Source organism: Octopus bimaculoides, chromosome 2, assembly GCF_001194135.2.
Source record: "Octopus bimaculoides isolate UCB-OBI-ISO-001 chromosome 2, ASM119413v2, whole genome shotgun sequence".
Lineage (NCBI taxonomy): Eukaryota > Metazoa > Mollusca > Cephalopoda > Octopoda > Octopodidae > Octopus > Octopus bimaculoides.
Genome location: NC_068982.1, coordinates 104,901,430 through 104,919,849, shown reverse-complemented (window position 1 = coordinate 104,919,849; position 18,420 = coordinate 104,901,430). Strand labels below are relative to the sequence as shown.

General features: G+C 35.6%; 1 protein-coding gene across 6 annotated transcripts in view; it reads left to right on the top strand.

Moving 5' to 3' along the window:
- LOC106882524 (leucine zipper putative tumor suppressor 2 homolog) overlaps positions 1-18,420 on the top strand; it is a 182,939-nt gene that overhangs the window by 113,836 nt on the left and 50,683 nt on the right. For 5 of the 6 annotated variants that reach the window (XM_052978559.1, XM_014933237.2, XM_014933238.2 and 2 more), the window contains one exon: positions 14,603-15,111. In XM_052978559.1, coding sequence (XP_052834519.1) covers positions 14,623-15,111 — 489 coding nt within the window. In that variant the 5' untranslated portion in view covers positions 14,603-14,622. Of the gene's footprint in view, positions 1-12,820; positions 12,940-14,602; positions 15,112-18,420 lie in introns of those variants that run through there. The other variant, XM_052978562.1, reaches the window with a different exon arrangement.

The following is an 18,420-nucleotide window of genomic DNA, read 5'->3' as shown; positions in this document are numbered from 1 at the left end:
GGGATGTTTGAGTAAAAAAAGAGAGTGATATAGATGGTTGCAAGTGCCTTGAGGTTTGAAGGTCATAATACAAGTGGCAGGATATTGCAGAAGTGTGATTAGAGAGTGGGGAGAGAAGTGAGTGGTGAAAACCTGGGTATATAGAGTGGGGGGGGAGCTGCTGGATATCAGTGATACAGAGAAAACAGGGCCCCCCCCCCCGTGAAGACAGGATTGGGGAGTGAGAGGTAGGCATATTACATGAAGGAGGAAATGTCAGGAAGAGATGTAGATTGGTTTGTTGGGATAGGGTGTGTGAAAAGTTTTCTTGTTATGTATGGGTGGAACACAGAAGTGGGGGGGAGTGACAGATAGCAATGATATAGTGAGAGGGGTCCAAGAAGACAGGATTGGGGAGTGGGAAGTAAGCATAGTGCATGACGTGGAAATGTGAAGAAGTAAAGAGATGTAGTTTGGTTTGTTGTGGGAGGGTGTGTGAGAAGTTTTCTTGTTAAATGTGGGTGGGACACAGCGCTTCTAGAACTCAAGTTTCGCTGACGTAGCCAGGTCTTCTCAAGAACCTCATATCGCCAGACATCTTGGTCCATTGTTATTTCCTCCATGAGGCCCTACATCCTGAAATTGGTCCTTACCACTTCATCCCATGTCTTCCTGGGTCTCCCTCTTCTGCAGGTACCATCCACTTTCAGTGATCAGCTCTTCTTTATTTATATATACAGGGTGTCCACAAAGTCTGGGTACATGAGGATTAACGCATACTTTAAGAAATTATTATTTCTTATATTTAATTGTTTATGTTATGCTTTTATTTACTCCATGTACCCAGACTTTGTGGACACCCTGTATATATATGTGTGTGTGTGTGTCATTATAAGATCCAAGGATCTAAGTGTTGGAAGTTTGTAAGCTTCAAGCCATCCATGGTAGATATAGAAAACAACATTCAGGAACAACAATAATTTGATTGTGTCAAAGCTTGTAGGCTTTTCCCATATCAGAGTTTGATAAGCTGAAAAAATTCTTTTATAGCTCATGATTAGCAATTTGAGTTGCTATGGATGTGAGCAAAAATCCAAATTGAGGGAGTAGAGCAGGTAAAATCCAGGCTACATGTTTCTTTTCTAGCAGAATCTCTGATGTAATAATTACTTAATGGTGCAGGTACTCAGCTAGCTACTCATTAGGCCAAAGATATCTTAATTATATGAAAGTTACATTGTCATTAAGGAATCCCAAGTTAACTTACCGAAGATATAATTTGAAATTATATCTTTGGATTTCTTAATGGCAATGTAATCTTGATGTAATTAAGATATCTTTGGCCTAATGAGTAACTAGCTGAGTACCCCTCATTGAATAAATTATAACATTAAAGGATCTGACCTGCTCCACTCCCTCTATTTGGATTTATATATACGAATGACCGAGACCTTTGGCATTATGCCATGCTTGAGAAGACCCATCAAGCCAAGTAAAACCATAGTCATAGCAGATATTGGTTTCATGCAAATGGTACCCATACCAGTGGCAATTACACTCTTGGAGTGGTTAGTGTTAGGAAGGGCAGCCAGCCACAGAAACCATGCTAAATCAGACTGGAGTCTGGTACAGCCTTCCAGCTTACCAGCCCTGGTCAAACCGTCTAACCCATGCCAGCATGGACAATGGACATTAAATGATGATGATGATACATATACACATATATAATCAGTAAAAGTTAGTGACTTAAGAACCAAGAGTTTCATTCATAGTACTTATATATATATATATATATATATATATATATGGGAGAATATACAAATAATAACAACAGACGAGGACAGGTGGTGTAAATAACAAAAGTATATATTAGTATGACGTTCGGGAATACGGAAAGTCTTTGACGTTTCGAGCTACGCTCTTCAACAGAAAGAATACGGAGACAAGGAGAAAAACACGGAGAAAAAAAATTGAATAGTGTTCAGTCAACGGTCAATCAGGTGTTGCCATCCGGTTTCACCAGTCCTCAGTCAAATCGTCCAACCCATGCTAGCATGGAAAGCGGACGTTAAACGATGATGATGATATATATATATATATATATATATATGTGTGTGTGTGTGTGTGTGTGCATGCAGATGTTAATTATTTTTCACACTACTGTTTTCCTCTTCCACGTGTTATTTACATTCCAAATTAGATTGATAATGTAAATTTTCCTCAGTTTTCAACTCAGTGTTCTTCAATGTACCATTTTTTTTTTGTTTTTTTGTTTATTTCTTGGCATCATCACGAGACACAGATCTTTCGTATGATCATGATCAGTCATAAAGAAAATCAGATTAGGGGTGGAAAGAAACTTAGAATGATTTTTAATCGTAATTTATTTATATATATATAAGATATGAACACAAGCAACACCTGCTATTGCTACTTATATATACAAGTCACAGATGGAAACTCAATGTTGCCACTCGACCTGCTAGAAATAGTGACTAAATCATCCTCTACTCACACTCTTTCATCTTAAAAAAGGACACATTGGATAATGTAATCCAATACAAACTAAAAATACTGTATGCTCACAGCTAGAATACCTCTAATCATAGCTTTACTTTGTAATAGTTAACTGGAGCTAAACAACTACTATATAATGAATCTACAGTTCTCAAAATAATACATATCCATCACATGAATGCTAAGAAACAGATATTTTTATTTGTAGTTTTGCGAGTGTTATTTGTATTTCATGTTTACTTGTATGTATTTGTGTGGAATGTATCTGGGTGTGTACACCTCTATGTCTCTTTTATATGAAGTCACTTCCTGTGCTTAACATTAAACATCTTGCCATCGGAACAATATAAACAAAAAAAAAAAAAAGAATGAAAAAATTAAGTCCTTGTTAGACAAAAAAAAAAAAAACTTCCCAGTAGGGGTCAGATTAGGTTCACCAAAGAAAAGGACAAATTTGAGATAAATTATATTTACTATATCTACTTTTAGTTCAACAAGTCACTCTATTTGTTCACTTCTGCAGATTCAGTGTGTGTGTGTGTGTGTATGTATATTAGTCACTCCTCTCATCTCTATCTGTTATTCCCCCATATTATCAACCCCCAGAAATGCAGGTTTGGGTGGTGCTGTTATCACTTAACTTATCAATGAGTAAGAAATGGCCTTGGTAAGAAGTTACTCCACAGGTTTCTGTTAGACATATTTGCATTTTTTTTTATCAATGGCAAGACTGGCTTTAGCAAGCAGCTGCTCTTTAAGCAGCAGGAAACCATTCTGTTTACTACTTGTCTGTTAAAGTTTCTGGTTTACTTATGGATACCAGAAACTACAACTAATTCATGATGGTAATCTCTTATTTTATTTTAGGTCAAATCTGCCACTGTGGTGTCCATTTTAGCAAACATGTTAATCAATGTTGTTGTTTAGTCCTTAATCAGCCCTAGTAGAGGCGCAATGGCCCAGTGGTTAGGGCAGCGGTCTTGCGGTCATAGGATCCGGTTTCGATTCCCAGTCCAGGCGTTGTGAGTGTTTATTGAGCGAAAAACACCTAAAGTTCCACGAGGCTCCAGCAGGGGATGGTGGCGAACCCTGCTGTACTCTTTCACCACAACTTTCTCTCATTCTTACTTCCTGTTTCTGTTGTGCCTGTAATTCAAAGGGTCAGCCTTGTCACACTCTGTGTCACGCTGAATATCCCCGAGAACTACGTTATGGGTACACATGTCTGTGGAGTGCTCAGCCACCTGCACGTTAATTTCACGAGCAGGCTGTTCCGTTGATCGGATCAACTGGAACTCTCGACGTCGTAAGCGACGGAGTGCCAACAACAACAATCAGCCCTAATCAAGCAACATACAATCAAAGGTATCCCAGCTACGACAAACCCTGTCTTTTATTTCAGATGTTAAACTGTCCAGCATGTTCTTTTCCTTTTTAAAAGATGATAGGACATGTGATTTGAGGAAGCTTTGCCTGCTGTTACTACCAGGTTGAGCAACCCTGGAGAGGCTCATGTAACTTGTGTAGTGTCATCTCACTCTTAGAAATAGGTATCATCTTAGACTGGAGTGGGAAGGAATCATACTAGAAATTCATATATGCATAATTTATGTGTAATTTAGATTTTAGCCATTATTGATTGGTCCAGGTCATGTCTGGCCTAATATCACCACCTGCAATAGTCTTTTTATGTCTCATTTTGGGACATCCTAACCAACTCGCACAGAGAGTTGTTGTTTATCGAAATGTATTTAGGTAGTGGTGGTTTGTCTGGTATTTCTTGGAGGAATATGTCCAAGTACTGATGTAATGTTATGAGGTCTTTGATGTCTTTCAGAATAATGTTGAATAAGGCACAAACAATAGTGATCTTACATCATGTCACCATGTTACATAATGTAAACTCAATTTTTGTAGGGGCCTGTGTCTTTAGAGGCCCAAGCTGTGGGTGATATGTGAACTTAATACCAGTTTCTTTTGGATAGTGTTGATGGAATGTTTTTCACAGTGCATAAATTATATTTTCCAACATTGTACAAAGGTTATTTTCAACACTGAACAAATAATACTCTCCACATTATACCAGTGTTATTTTCCACATTTGTACAAATGCTATTTTCCAACATTGTACAAATGATATTTTCCACATTGTATAAATGTTATTTTCCACATTGTTCAAATGTTATTTTCCACATTGTTCAAATGTTATTTTCCACATTGTACAAATGTTATTTTCCATCCCTTGTCTATTAAAAATGGCAGCAATGCACCAAATCTCAAATTCTATTTACCCCTGTCTTTTGAAGATTTTGAAAAGCAGAAATTATCATTTTTATTAAAAATCTAAGACAGAGGTCAGTAATAGAATGACAAAATGCTTTTCTGACTTGATTGCAATACCTACCCTGATCAACTTCACTTTTAATCTCTCCAAGGCTCATAAAATAAGTACCAAGCTAATAAATTATTGCCGGGATTAATTTAATCAATCAACAACACCTAACTCAAAAGGTTTGTGACTTTCTGCCAATGTAAGAAATCATCCTTATTATTTTTATTTACTAACCAACTACGCCTCCTGTACTAGCTACTGTTGAAGCATTTACTCTTTCTCTTATATGTCTATCAGTGGCTTAACTCCTACATCTTTTATTCTCAGTAAAAGAGACGATAAATACTCAGATGTCTACTTATTCGTTACTCTATCAGTCTCCTATTTTAAGTTTTGATTGCAGTACTTTCTCAGGCTACATAGGAATATATAGAGCAATGGTGTGGCAAAACAGAACTGTTTTGTAATTGTGTTCAGTCCTGTCCGGATTGACCTTGTCTTTCATCCTACAATGTATGATGATGGTGGGGACAGTCTCAACCAATAAGAAATAGAGTATAAATCAAAACACCCTGAGGATGAAAACCCTCTAGAACCAAAACAAACAAAAAAAAGACAAGCAATTTTTAAATCATAATTTTTATTCTTACTTATAGTTTATGAACATTTCTCTATGTTGTCAAATATTACATTAATTATCTAATAATCCCAATCACAAAAATGTACATAATAAAAAGAACATCACACTGTGTCTATGCAAATTAAAACAAACACAATATTGAAAACTTCATTAAGTATTGAGGTTCATTTACAATTCATGATGCTGTACCTTATACCATTCAGAAATTCCTCCATGGTCTTCCTCTCATTCACATAGTCCAGAACAGGTTTTTGCCCTAGGGGTTTTTGTTTGAATCCCTAGTATATTGGTGTTTAGTCAATCAGCTATATCTATTCTCTCATAAAGTTGGCATTGTGCCTGTTGAAAAGAAATTGTATGGCTTTCTTTGCATGTTATCTCCAGTTGGGTTGGGGGCTAATAAAATAAATCTCAACCAAAATACTGGGGTGGATTTAATTAGCTACAGTTATCTCCCAGTATATGTGGACTTGTGCCAGTATTAGGAATCATCATCATCATTATTGTACTTTCTGAGTTTATGCCTTGACTACATGTAGTTCCAGAATTTGCAGGATTCCCTGACAGTCCCCAGGTGGCTGTTGTACTATTGGTATATTCCAATTCCTTTTATACACTTGTTTCCCATACCCATTATTTCATATTAAGTTCTGTGTTAACCCCAAAACCACCACCATTTTTGTAATTGTTCTTGTATTGTCTCTTCATATTTTACCCTTGTGGCAAATAAAGAAACCATCATTATTATTACAGTAGCATTCTGACAGAGTCATTTACTCCAAAGGACAAAATGTTTAGTGGCATTTTTTTCTGGTTTCATGTTCTGAGTTCAAATGCTACCAAGGTCAATTTTATCTTCCATCCTTTTGGGGGTCAATAAAATAAGTACCAGTTGAGCACAAGAGTCAACATAATCAACCAATCCCCTTCCCCAAAATTTCATACCTTGTGCCTAGAGTAGAAAGGATTCTTATTATTATTGTTAGTAGTGGTGGTGGTGGTGGTGATGGTTTTAGTAGTAGTAGTAAGAAGAAGGCAGTGAGCTGGCAGAATCATTTGCATACCAGACAAAATACTTGATGGCATTTTGTCTGTTTTTACGTTCTGAGTTCAAATTTCCCTTTCATCCTTTTGGGGTCAATAAAATAAGTACCAGTTGTGCACCGGGGTTGATGTTATCAACTAGCACCTTCCCCTAAATTTGCTGTCCTTGTACTAAAATTTGAAACCATTATTGTTATTATTAAGGCGGTGAGCTAGCAGAATCGTTAGCGTGCTGGACAAAATGTTTAGCAGTATTTCGCCCATCACTACGTTCTGAGTTCAAATTCTGCCGAGGTTGACTTTGTCTTTCATCCTTTCGGGATTGATAAACTAAGTACCAGTTACACACTGGGGTCGATGTAATTGACTATCCCCCTTCCCCAAATTTCATGCTGTTTAGCAGCATTTCGTCTCTCTCTACATTCTGAGTTCAAATGTACCAGGGTTGATTTTGCTCACCAGTCCTCAGTCAAACCGTCCAACCCATGCCAGCATGGAAAGTGGACATTACACAACGGCGACGATGATGATGATGATAGTTGTTGTTGTTGTTGTTGTTATTCCAAAGCTATTACAAATTATTACATTATTATTCCAAAGCTATTACATTCAGATTTAATTAGCACCCACAAGCTTGATGTACCAACTACACCCTTACTAGGTAGAGTTTGACCTCAGTTAACTCCTTAGCCACTATGGTTTTTTTTGGTACTTCTGCTGAAAACTAGCTTCCATAATCCTCTTGTGGTTTTAGAATTTTAGATAGGCTGAAACACAAGCAATGTGATAGCTATGAAGAACAACTTAGGAGAAATATACAGACAAATAATGCTAAAATACACACACACTCACACAATAGTACAGTGTATGTGTGTAACCATCTATGCTATCAGCAATTTAATATTATGGAAGATTTCTGAAGAAACTAAAAAGCTCTATTAATATTTATAAATTCTCAATTTCCATTATTATTTAATGGCTTCAGGTTTCAGCAGAGTGTAATTATTTTTACAGAAACTTATCTCAGTAGAACTATCAAATCTTTATAAAAGAAATTGTTTTTCTAAGTAAAAATAATGATTTTATTGCAAAATCTTCTACAAAATTGGGAGAATTTTATTGTTTTTTGTTTTGTTTTATCTATATTTATTTTTGTTAGTATCATGGGATTTCTAGCTGACAGATAAGAAACTATAACTCTAGTTGCACCAAATGCATTAGAGTATCTAATAGCAAGGGAAATTATGAACTGAAACCATGTACTTCTTGGATAATAGCTTTGGTAGGAAAATAGTTTGGATGTTCTGCTATCCAAGAACCATACTAAGGGTTGGAAATAGATTATGAGACCTAGAGTTAGGTTTTAAAAATTGCCATTTCCATTGGTGGGAATCCGAAGAGAGGTTTTACTCTTCATAGCCTGGACTAATGTATGGTAGAATCATTATCATCATCCATCCTTTTTTCCATGTTGGCATGAGCTGGACGATTTGATAGTAACTGGTTAGGCAGAAGACTGCACCAGGCTTCACTGTCTGTTTCAGCAGGGTTTTTACAGCTGGATGTCCTTCCTAACACCAACCACTTTACCAAGTGGACTGAGTGCTTCTTACTTGGCACCAGCACCGGCAAATAACGTGAATAATGAAGGCAGAGAATTTGTTGAATGTGGTTTATTAAAGAGATAAGCATCATCATCATCATCATTATTTTAATGTCCACATTTTCATATTTGCATGAGTTGGATGGAGTTTGCTGAAGCAGATTTCTATGGCTGGATGCTCTTCCTGTTACCAACCATTGGAAATATTCCATTCAAGGTAGTATTTCCCCTTGGCTAAACATCTTTTCATATTCATAACATTATTTACAACAATCACATGACATCAAGACAAGGAGACACTTGCACTCACACACACATAGTGGACTTCTTTCAATGTCCATCTACCAAATCCACTCATAAGGCTTTGGTTGACCAAGAGCTATAGGAGACACTCACCTGAGGTGCCACACAGGGTGACTGAACCCAAAGCTGTGTGGTTGATAAGCAAACATCTTAACTACACACGCATGCCTGTGCCTCTATGTGAGAAAATGTACGAGAAAATAAAACTGCCGTGAGTGGGTGATAGATGTTAGCTATCGTCAAGGGATCATTTTTTACCTATGGACCCCTTTGATTACTATTTTATTCTGGTGGACCCCCAGAGCCATTTGATGTTTAAATACTAGTTTTATAGAAGCTTCTTTCAAAATTCCTATTTTATTTTTTCACACAATAATTTGTGTAGGTTGAAATATGTAAAATGTTATAGAAAGAAACCTAGCTGTTTCTTGCAATACATACCAATACATACACCGAGAGTAAAAGTTTTTTTCAGTGGCCCTTAAAATAATATTGTAGATCCCCAATTTATTATTTTGTTGTGTGGAACCCCAAAAATCTTATATGAACCCCAGTTAAGAACCACTGGGATAGACAAAAGAAAACTTAGAATCCAGTCTGAGGATATTATTCTAGGTACTGTTTTTCAGATTCATTCTATTCATTCCAGCATAGAAAAGAAGGCATTAAAACACTTTGGTGATGTCATGGTTTTCTATATTCCTGATATCCAATGGTCTTTCTGAGACTTTTTGAAGCAGACATTTTACTATCGGAAGCTCTTCCTTAAGCAATTTCTAATGCAATGAACTCATTCAGACCAATATGCCAACCTGAAATTGTGTGAAGGAAGCTTTTAGTTTTATTTCTGTTAGAATAAGTTAAATAGTGTATAGCAGTGTTTCTCTTGTTTGTTTGTTTTATTTTTATTTCAAAAGAGCATGGCTACTGCTCTGCTTGTCTAAATGTGGTCTTAGGAAACTGTTCATTTGAAATAGTAAGTACATGGTATTTCATGTTTAGAGAAATTAAAAGCAAATGGTTAGGTATACTTGCGTTTTTTATTGAATTGATTTTCACCACAGAGAAGTCTTTATTTAAGTCTTTTGATATTAACTGCCTGAAATTGCTTCTGGCTCTGTGAAAATGAATTCCTTGTTTTAATGTGATCTAAATTAAAACCTACCATCAAAATTTCATGTAAAATATGTTCCAAACACCAGATAGTTATTTCATTATTTTCAAAATTAATTGAAACAAAGGCAGTGTATTTCAACAAAAATTTAATATCAAAAGAGTTTAAAGTCTGAAAATAGTTATTTGGCAGTTCATTTATATATTTCAGGACCATAATTTTCTTTGGTCATTACTAATTGGTATTCTGTAAGGAACAAAATAGGTTTTATTTAACAATTTGAAAAATTTAATTAAGGGGTGATGTCTGTTGATTAATACAAGATACTTCTTTTTGGTGTTTATGCTGTTGCATTGGGCATCAATCTAGGTCTTTTTAATGCAAAGGAATCCTTGAAATAATATAAACATAATTGGGTTTTTTGTGTCTTAGTTTTGATTTTCTAGTATTTTCTAAAAGATGCTTCAGTATGTCACCCTTTTGGGTAATTTGCCTAGCAGTATCTTAGTCAAGGTTAATATATATATATATATATATATATATATATATATATATATATATACGTATATATGTATATATATATATATATATTTACCCTCCATATTGTAACACAGACTACACAGTGTACTAATTCAAATTTCTATATGCATTCCAACTGTTAATCAACACCCATTCCAACTTTTATTTTTCTGCAAATTTTATCTTTATCAGATAAACAAGATTGCTATATAAACTACCGCCTTAATATGACAGCAACAAAAATTGTAATTCTGTTCGCATCTGTCTCTTCCAAAAGCTGGTTATGTCATAGGAATTTTAAAGCAAAGTAAAGCTGTGTTTATACATTATTTTTCATGCAATCAAATTTTTTTTTTTTAATGTATTATTATTGTTTCAAACAAATCTGTTTTATTAAAGATACTTCCTATTACAATTTAACATATTTCTAAACATTATTTTCAAACCAAAAACAGCATCTTTATGTAATCTGGATACAACATATCAACTTTGGTGAAGTCCATCAATCTCCAAACTACACACAAGAGAAGTCCATTTCAGCATTATGGGCTAACAAAATACTGGTTGCAGTGGTGAGTTGTCCTGCAGCCCTTTGGGAGTTTGTCTTGACATTTGACACAAGAGCTGCCTCTCTTGTCTAGTTTTCTGTACCTTATTGTTTTTGCCTTCTATGCTGTCCATTGTCAAACAGTTGAGGTTTGAGGGTGGCGGTTGTGAGATTAGACTATGAAAATGTTATACTTTCTTAGTAAGACAAAGGTGATGTATGTTCAGTGTAATTCCTAACCTTGCGTCTAAATAGAAAGAAGCCACATGAAGCTTATGCATGTGATCTTCATGTATCATTGTGCTTTTCTGGTGTCTATCAATGTTCTAAATACTCTGCTTCTTGAACTCGGTCAGTCTGGTGAAATTCATGTATCTCGAGGATGCTCACTTCAGAAACAGTGCATTGCAGAACCTAACATTCAACTTTTAAGTTTTACCTATGTGCATGTGTGTGTTCTTATTTTAACACCTGTTTTACTTTGCGGTACAGGGTGGGTGGGTGGATAATACAACATAACACCTACTTCAGTCTTACGTCCTCTTGTCTATCAAGATTTCTCCTTATCACATTGTCTTTCTATATTGTCTTTGATAAATTTTCTCTGCCATGAGTATCTTCTCAACTAAATATATGAATAATTTCTCACTGAGCACTTTCTTGCACATACTTTATTTAGTTCTTTCTTTTCTTAATGGGTATAAAGAAAACCAGTGGAGGCGCAATGGCCCAGTGGTTAGGGCAGCGGACTCGCGGTCATAGGATCCGGTTTCGATTCCCAGACCGGGCGTTGTGAGTGTTTATTGAGCGAAAACACCTAAAGCTCCATGAGGCTCCAGCAGGGGATGGTGGCGAACCCTGCTGTACTCTTTCACCACAACTTTCTCTCACTCTTACTTCCTGTTTCTGTTGTGCCTGTAATTCAAAGGGTCAACCTTGTCACACTGTGTCACGCTGAATATCCCCGAGAACTACGTTAAAGGTACACGTGTCTGTGGAGTGCTCAGCCACTTGCATGTTAATTTCACGAGCAGGCTGTTCCGTTGATCAGATCAACTGGAACCCTCGACGTCGTAAGCGACGGAGTGCCAACAACAACAACAACAATAAAGAAAACCAGTTGGCTAATATTAGAACTTAGCCTCCCAACCCAAATCTGTTCTAGTCCCTTTCACCAACAAATGAAACTTCTCATGTAGCATAACTATTCGAGACTCAGGTTTTCTGTTCACCAGAATAACTAAAGTTATTTAGTGATAACTAAAAGTGAATACTAAACCAATAAGGAAGGAAAAAAAAAATACATGCAACAAACAAGCACATTAGCTATGAAATTGGTCAAAGTCTAAATCATTTGGTCATGAAAACAAGCAGATACTAACAAAACTAAATGAACGTTGTCATAGATCTAGAAGGGAAAAATAAATATTTGGCAAGTCTTCATTGATTTATATTTCTATTTCTTAGTTTGTAATTTTTACTTTCTTTTTCTACTTTGACCTTCAAGAAATATCATGGTAATGATTCATGCTGTAACCTGGAATGATATTACCAACAATGACATATTATCCGCAACTAATTGAAGCTCAGCTGTCTTATATTTTAGCTTTTATATAATTTTTTTTTTCTTTTCTATGTTGCTGTCATAGAAGTTGTTGAAACAACATAGTATTACTTGTCTTTTGAGATCTTTGCCAACTTCTATCTGCGTTTTGCTTCCAAATTTCTGATGCTAAGATTTTTCTGAACAGTAAACTTATTGTTTTTACCGAATTCCTCATTTACACAAACACACTTGCATACAGTCACTGTGTGTTTGTGTGTTTGTGTGTGTGTGTGTGTGTTTTTAGAAAGAAATACAAATAACCACATATCCATACATATATCTTCATTGCAAATACACATGAAGGATGCAACATGCACATATGTAATATATCCATATTGATGTGTCTAAATGTGTACAATATGTATTTGTATGTTAATGATACCATATAAAGGATGGAATGTTGAGATATATATCTTGTTAAATGGTTTCTTCTTACATAACTTGCACATCTTAGATGTTATTGTCTGCCTTAACTATAGCCATTTGCCTTTTTTTACCGCCAATTTTTCTGGCAACTCACCACATTTTAGTGAATATCTGTGACCTACTCTCTCTCTTTCTCTCTATCTATCTATATCTCTATCTTTATCTACCTATCTATCTATCTATCCATCTATTTCCTTACTTTCTCTCACTTATTATTCTGCTCACTTTCTATCAAGATGAGACAAATCTTCCTGATTTGCAATGTCGCGTTTCTTTCTTCAAAGCATTACTTTCAACAACAGATCTCTTGTTAGTATTTTTTCTTCCTTCTTTGATTTTTATTTATGTATTTGTTTATTATTATTATTATTATTATTATTGTTGTTGTTGTTGTCATCATCATCATTATTATTATTCATACTGTTGTTGTTGTTGTCTCCTTGAGCTTAATCTTTCAGCAAACATAAACATATCTTTAGGCACATATTAATTCAATACCACATGCACTTTTTTCGGGTTTTTTTTTTTGATACATTGATGAGTATTTGCCCACAGCATACAGTTTCTAGCATGATTAAAGGCACATGTTTATCGATGTGATCTCATACATGCACAATTATACAATTACAAACATACGTCATTCATATGTGTATATTTAATGCATATGTGCCTCCATACTGTCTAAACATGAACAGATAACCAAGTCCTTGTGAGTTATTTAGTCCCAAGTCGACTCTCATCAAAAACATTCTAGCTGTGATTGTCTTGTCTTTTATTCAGGCATAATATGTCTAAAACTATATTATCTAATACGTACTTCTTTTTTTTCTAGAAGGTAGGGTGCACTTTGAGGGAAATTGACTATGAGTTCTAAGAAATCAAGTGGCCATATGAAGCAAATAATTTTGGTTTAGAATAGTATTTCCTGTGGCAATCATTCAGTTATGAAGCAAGAATGATATTTTCTAAATCAGTAAACTGAATTAAATATAGCAAAATACCTGGCTGAACAGCATACATAGTATCCATCCATCCATTTTCACTGCACTCTATTCCTAGGAGGGTCAGGGGTTAGAGTCCTGAGGTACCTCTTCCATGTAGGATCCTATCAGAAGCAACCATCATTACACTTTCCTACTGGATTCCCAATTGTGACCAACTGAGACTATGGATATTATCCCTCCATCTCAGTTTTGGTTTTCCCTCTTAGGTCTCCCGCTGGTTGACTTGGCTTGAAAAATCTCTCTTGCAATATTTTCTTGTGGCATTCTAACTACATGTATGTAGTTCTGGGGTCATGACCTTACAATGTGAAGTAGCTGCTTAACCAGGCGAGACCTGCTGACTTCTGAGTTAAAATCAAGCTTCACCTGTTGCACTGGAACCTTATTCTGTCATTGGAACTTTATCCTGTCAAACACTCCAAATAAGGAACACACATATATGTATGTTGAGTTTACAAACAAATGGAAAAAGCATTCCATGTATAGAAACAGTTTAGTTATTTGTTGTAGTACTGAGATTATTCCTAGGGATTATTCTTACTTCCTAGAGTTTTGTATCATTGAAATTATTACTATTTTATTTACTCATGAAACACACCACCTCTAAAAATTAGTGCTCACTGGAAGCAAGCTATTCAACATGCACACGTGCATGCACATGCACGCACACACACACACGCATACATACCTCACTGTGTAATTGAATAGTATGATACTGAAAGGTAGTGAAATTCTTTTGTCAAACATCAAAATATTAACTGTTTAATGGATTATAATTTGAATTTCATTAAATTAATATTATAAAGAATTGGAAATCATATACTCTTCTATTTAAGAATCAAATGTCTCCCTACCTTGCCTACCCAGAGAGTATATATGTATATATAACTGCGTTTGTGTGTGTGTGTGTGTGTTATGTGTATGTGTATATAGTTATTTTAATTTTCTTTATTTAATTCTTGTTTCAGATATGGATTAAAGTTTAGTGATGGCCACTTGCAATAATCTGCAATGTGTGGATAAGCAGAGCATTGAGGGTGATGCTGCCAGTGACAGCGCCAGTGATATTTACAAACCACCATCCAATTATTCCACATATTCCCAAGAGGTAAAATATATTTTTGATCCAACATGCAGTCTTCCTCACCAGGACTATTCTTATATAAGAGCTGGCAACAAAAATGGCCGCTTGTCTAGTTCTATAAATGGCCAACTAATGACTACATCCAGTTATTGTGCACGATCTTCTGGGTGCCATTCCCGGAGTAGTAATTACCAAATGGTCTCCTCCCATTATCACAGTCTTGAAGAATGCTACAAACAAGAAACCCGGTCCCCTTTCTCTGCTTTAAAAGTCTCAAATGTGAGAAACAGCTCTGAAGATTTAAATTATAGTCATCCAATACGAGTTGACTGCAGAGATAGCAAAGATTCTGGACCGCCAAAACTAGCTCCTGTTAGTGGCATATTGACAAGAGTAAGTATAAAATTGCTAAATTTTTCAAATATATTGTGAAATTTTATTGTCTCCAGAAATGTTTGTTTTTTTCCTCATGATAAAAAGGGTATTAAAAAAAAGGCTGGCTAGAGCAAAAGCTAAACTAGCTACAATTTGAAGGAAATACTAGTAACACAGTGGTTAGTGTTCAATTGGTAGTGTCATATGAATCAGTGATGCACTAAATGGCACATATTGCCCAGAAGTGTGCTACAGTAAGATTTGTGTATTTTGAATACAGTACACCAGCTGTTACTTGTGAGCATGTATGGCTTCGTAATATTTATTGTGCTTTTGTTAATTGGTTTAGGCATCTATGTAATCACAGTTAGGCATCCTCTTGGCCCTCTCAACCTTGATCCAGCAGAGCATCCAAAATATGACAGCTGAAAGGATAGAAGGCTGCACCAGCACCCAGCTGGTACTCATTACACTGGAACAATGAAATTAAGTGCCTTGCTCAAGGACATAATGTGCCTCCTGGTCTTGGAATTGAACCCCAAACCTTATGATCATGAACATATTATTTACATTTGACGGATATTTCTCCTCATATTGTTAACACAACCTTTCGGCTGAACCCTCCAGGTGTCTTGGGGAAATTTTGAACCTGGGTTCTCATTCCTAAGGTATTTTTTGATGTTATTATTATCATTATTATTATTATTATTATTATTATTATTATTCAGGTCACTGCCTGGAATTGAACTTAGAATCTTGGGGTTAGTAGCCCACGTTCTTAACCACTACACCATATGACTGTGGGCAATTATGGAGTGAATTTTAGGGCTTATAAATCTAATATTCTCCTATCCTGCCTTAATGCCTTAATGCCGGTTCCCATATATTATTCATATCTGCACTCGGTCTGCTTAGGAGGTTGTTGTGCCCTAGCATATGTGCTGCTTCTTTTAGTTTTCATATTTTCCAGTGGTGTTCTCTGTCTATTATTTTAACTTCATCCCACAGAGGGAGGTGGTCTCCATATTTCCATACATGATCGGCTATATCCGATTTATCAATATCTCCCTGTGTCACAGCTTTGTGATGTTCCTCTACCCTTATTTTGAGGGGCTGCATGTTTCACCTTTGTATAACCTACCACAGCTGCATCAGATGGAGTACACACAGTTTTTGGTCATATTCTCTTCTATTGGTGGTTTTACTCGAAGGAGATATTTGCAAAGTGTTGTATTACTCTTGAATACTGTCCTGATATCATATGGGCTGCATATCTTTTGTATCTTTTCGGAGATGTCTTTCAGATAGGGTTGACAGACTGTGGACAGTTTATTGGTTTCATCCCCTCTTTTCTTCATAATTAGAATGGACCAAAAACTGTGTGTACTCCATCCCATGCAGCTGTGGTAGGTTATACAAAGGTGAAACATGCCACCTCTTCAAAATAAGGGTAGAGGAGCATCGCAAAGCTGTGACATGAGATATTGATAAATCAGGTATAGCTGATCATGTATGGAAAAATGGAGACCACCTCTCCTTGTGGGATGAAATTAAAATAGTAGACAGGGAACACCACTGGAAAATGCGAAAACTAAAAGAAATAGCACAACACCCTCCTAAGCAGACCGAATGCAGATATGAATAACATATGGGAACCGGTATTAAGGCAGGATAGGAGAATATTAGATTTATAAGCCCTAAAATTCACTCCATAATTGCCCACGGGGATATGGTGTGGTGGTTAAGAGTGCGGGCTACTGACCCCAAGATTCTGAGTTCAATTCCAGGCAATGACCTGAATCATAATAATAATAACATCAAAAAATACCTTAGGAATGAGAACCCAGGTTCAAAATTTCCCCAAGACACCTGATGAAGGCTGGAGGGTATATCAGTCGAAATGTGTTAACAACAAACAAGATGAGGACAAATATCCATCAAATGTAAATAATGATTCCTCATCTCTTAAATATAGAACTTATGATCATGAGCCAAACACCATAACCATTAGGCCATGCACCTTTATTGTGCATTAGGAAAGAGTTGTATGACAAGTTTTTTCAGAATCCTGCTATTTTAACTCTTTAGATATGGCAAATGATACTTTTTAATTGATTATTTTTATATAGTTTGAATTAAATTTGTGCTTTAACATTGATTTTTTGCTTTATTTAGTCAATATTGAATGTGCCATGGTCAAAAAAAAAAATATTACGTTGAGCTGACAGTGCATTGTAGTTGAGGTGAAGGTTGACTAAGGAATATTTAGAGGAAAATAAAGGGATCAAGTGTTAAACAGACATAAAAGAAAAAAGTTTGTTTTGCTAGCTTAACTATTCCCTATCAGTATGGCAAAACAAACATTGGAGCAAGGTTAATGAGTTAAATAATGAAGGTTTGTAACTCAGCTCAGAAGATTTGGGGAAATATAAATTACAACTTAGAATAATATTGCATCATCTTTATTGAATCTTAAAGTAATCTTGGAAAATTTTTATGGTTCTAGCAGTACAAAGATTTTCTTTATGTGAAAATTGATAGAAAAATATATTTAATCCCATTATAAATTATATTGATCATATTGTAGAAGATTGACAATTGTATAGAGAGATATTGTTAAACTAATAGTAAAATCTGTTAATAAAAGAAACTACTTATAAGAGCAAGGTTAAGAGTCTAAGTGCTAAGTGAAGCTAACCACTGGATCACAGTCAGGGATTAGATATTGAGTAGTTCAGTGTAGATTCAGAGATAACATTTTAAATGAAATCAGTTGTCGGACAGAGATAAGATACTGAGTGAGACTAGCCAGTAAAGCAAGGCCACCCAGGGCTTGTTTGCTCAGTCTAATATCTGAATGTGATTGGTCATTAAATAGTTGGTAGCAGTGACATTTCCTCATTGTTAAAGATGTTGCCAAGATTTGTAAAACCTTGACACCATTGCTAGTGAGTTTGATTAGTGTGAAGAAAGAGTTGTGAATTCAATCCTCAGTGTTTTGTCTTTCATCCTTTAGTATTCAGATTATTCTGTCAAAAGTAATGCTTATTTAGTCACATTGTTTTGAATTAATCAAACATTACCTTGTTGCTTCGAGATCTTCATGATGTGATAGTTTAATTTCAGAATGACATTGTAGGGTTGATGGGAGAGGCCAGATCTAGCCAGTTTGAACATGAAACATGTAAAATTATTTGGCGAGATATGGCCAGTCTAAATTTTGAATTAATCAAACATTATCTTGTTGCTTCGAGATCTTCATGATGTGATAGTTTAATTTCAGAATGACATTGTAGGGTTGATGGGAGAGGCCAGATCTAGCCAGTT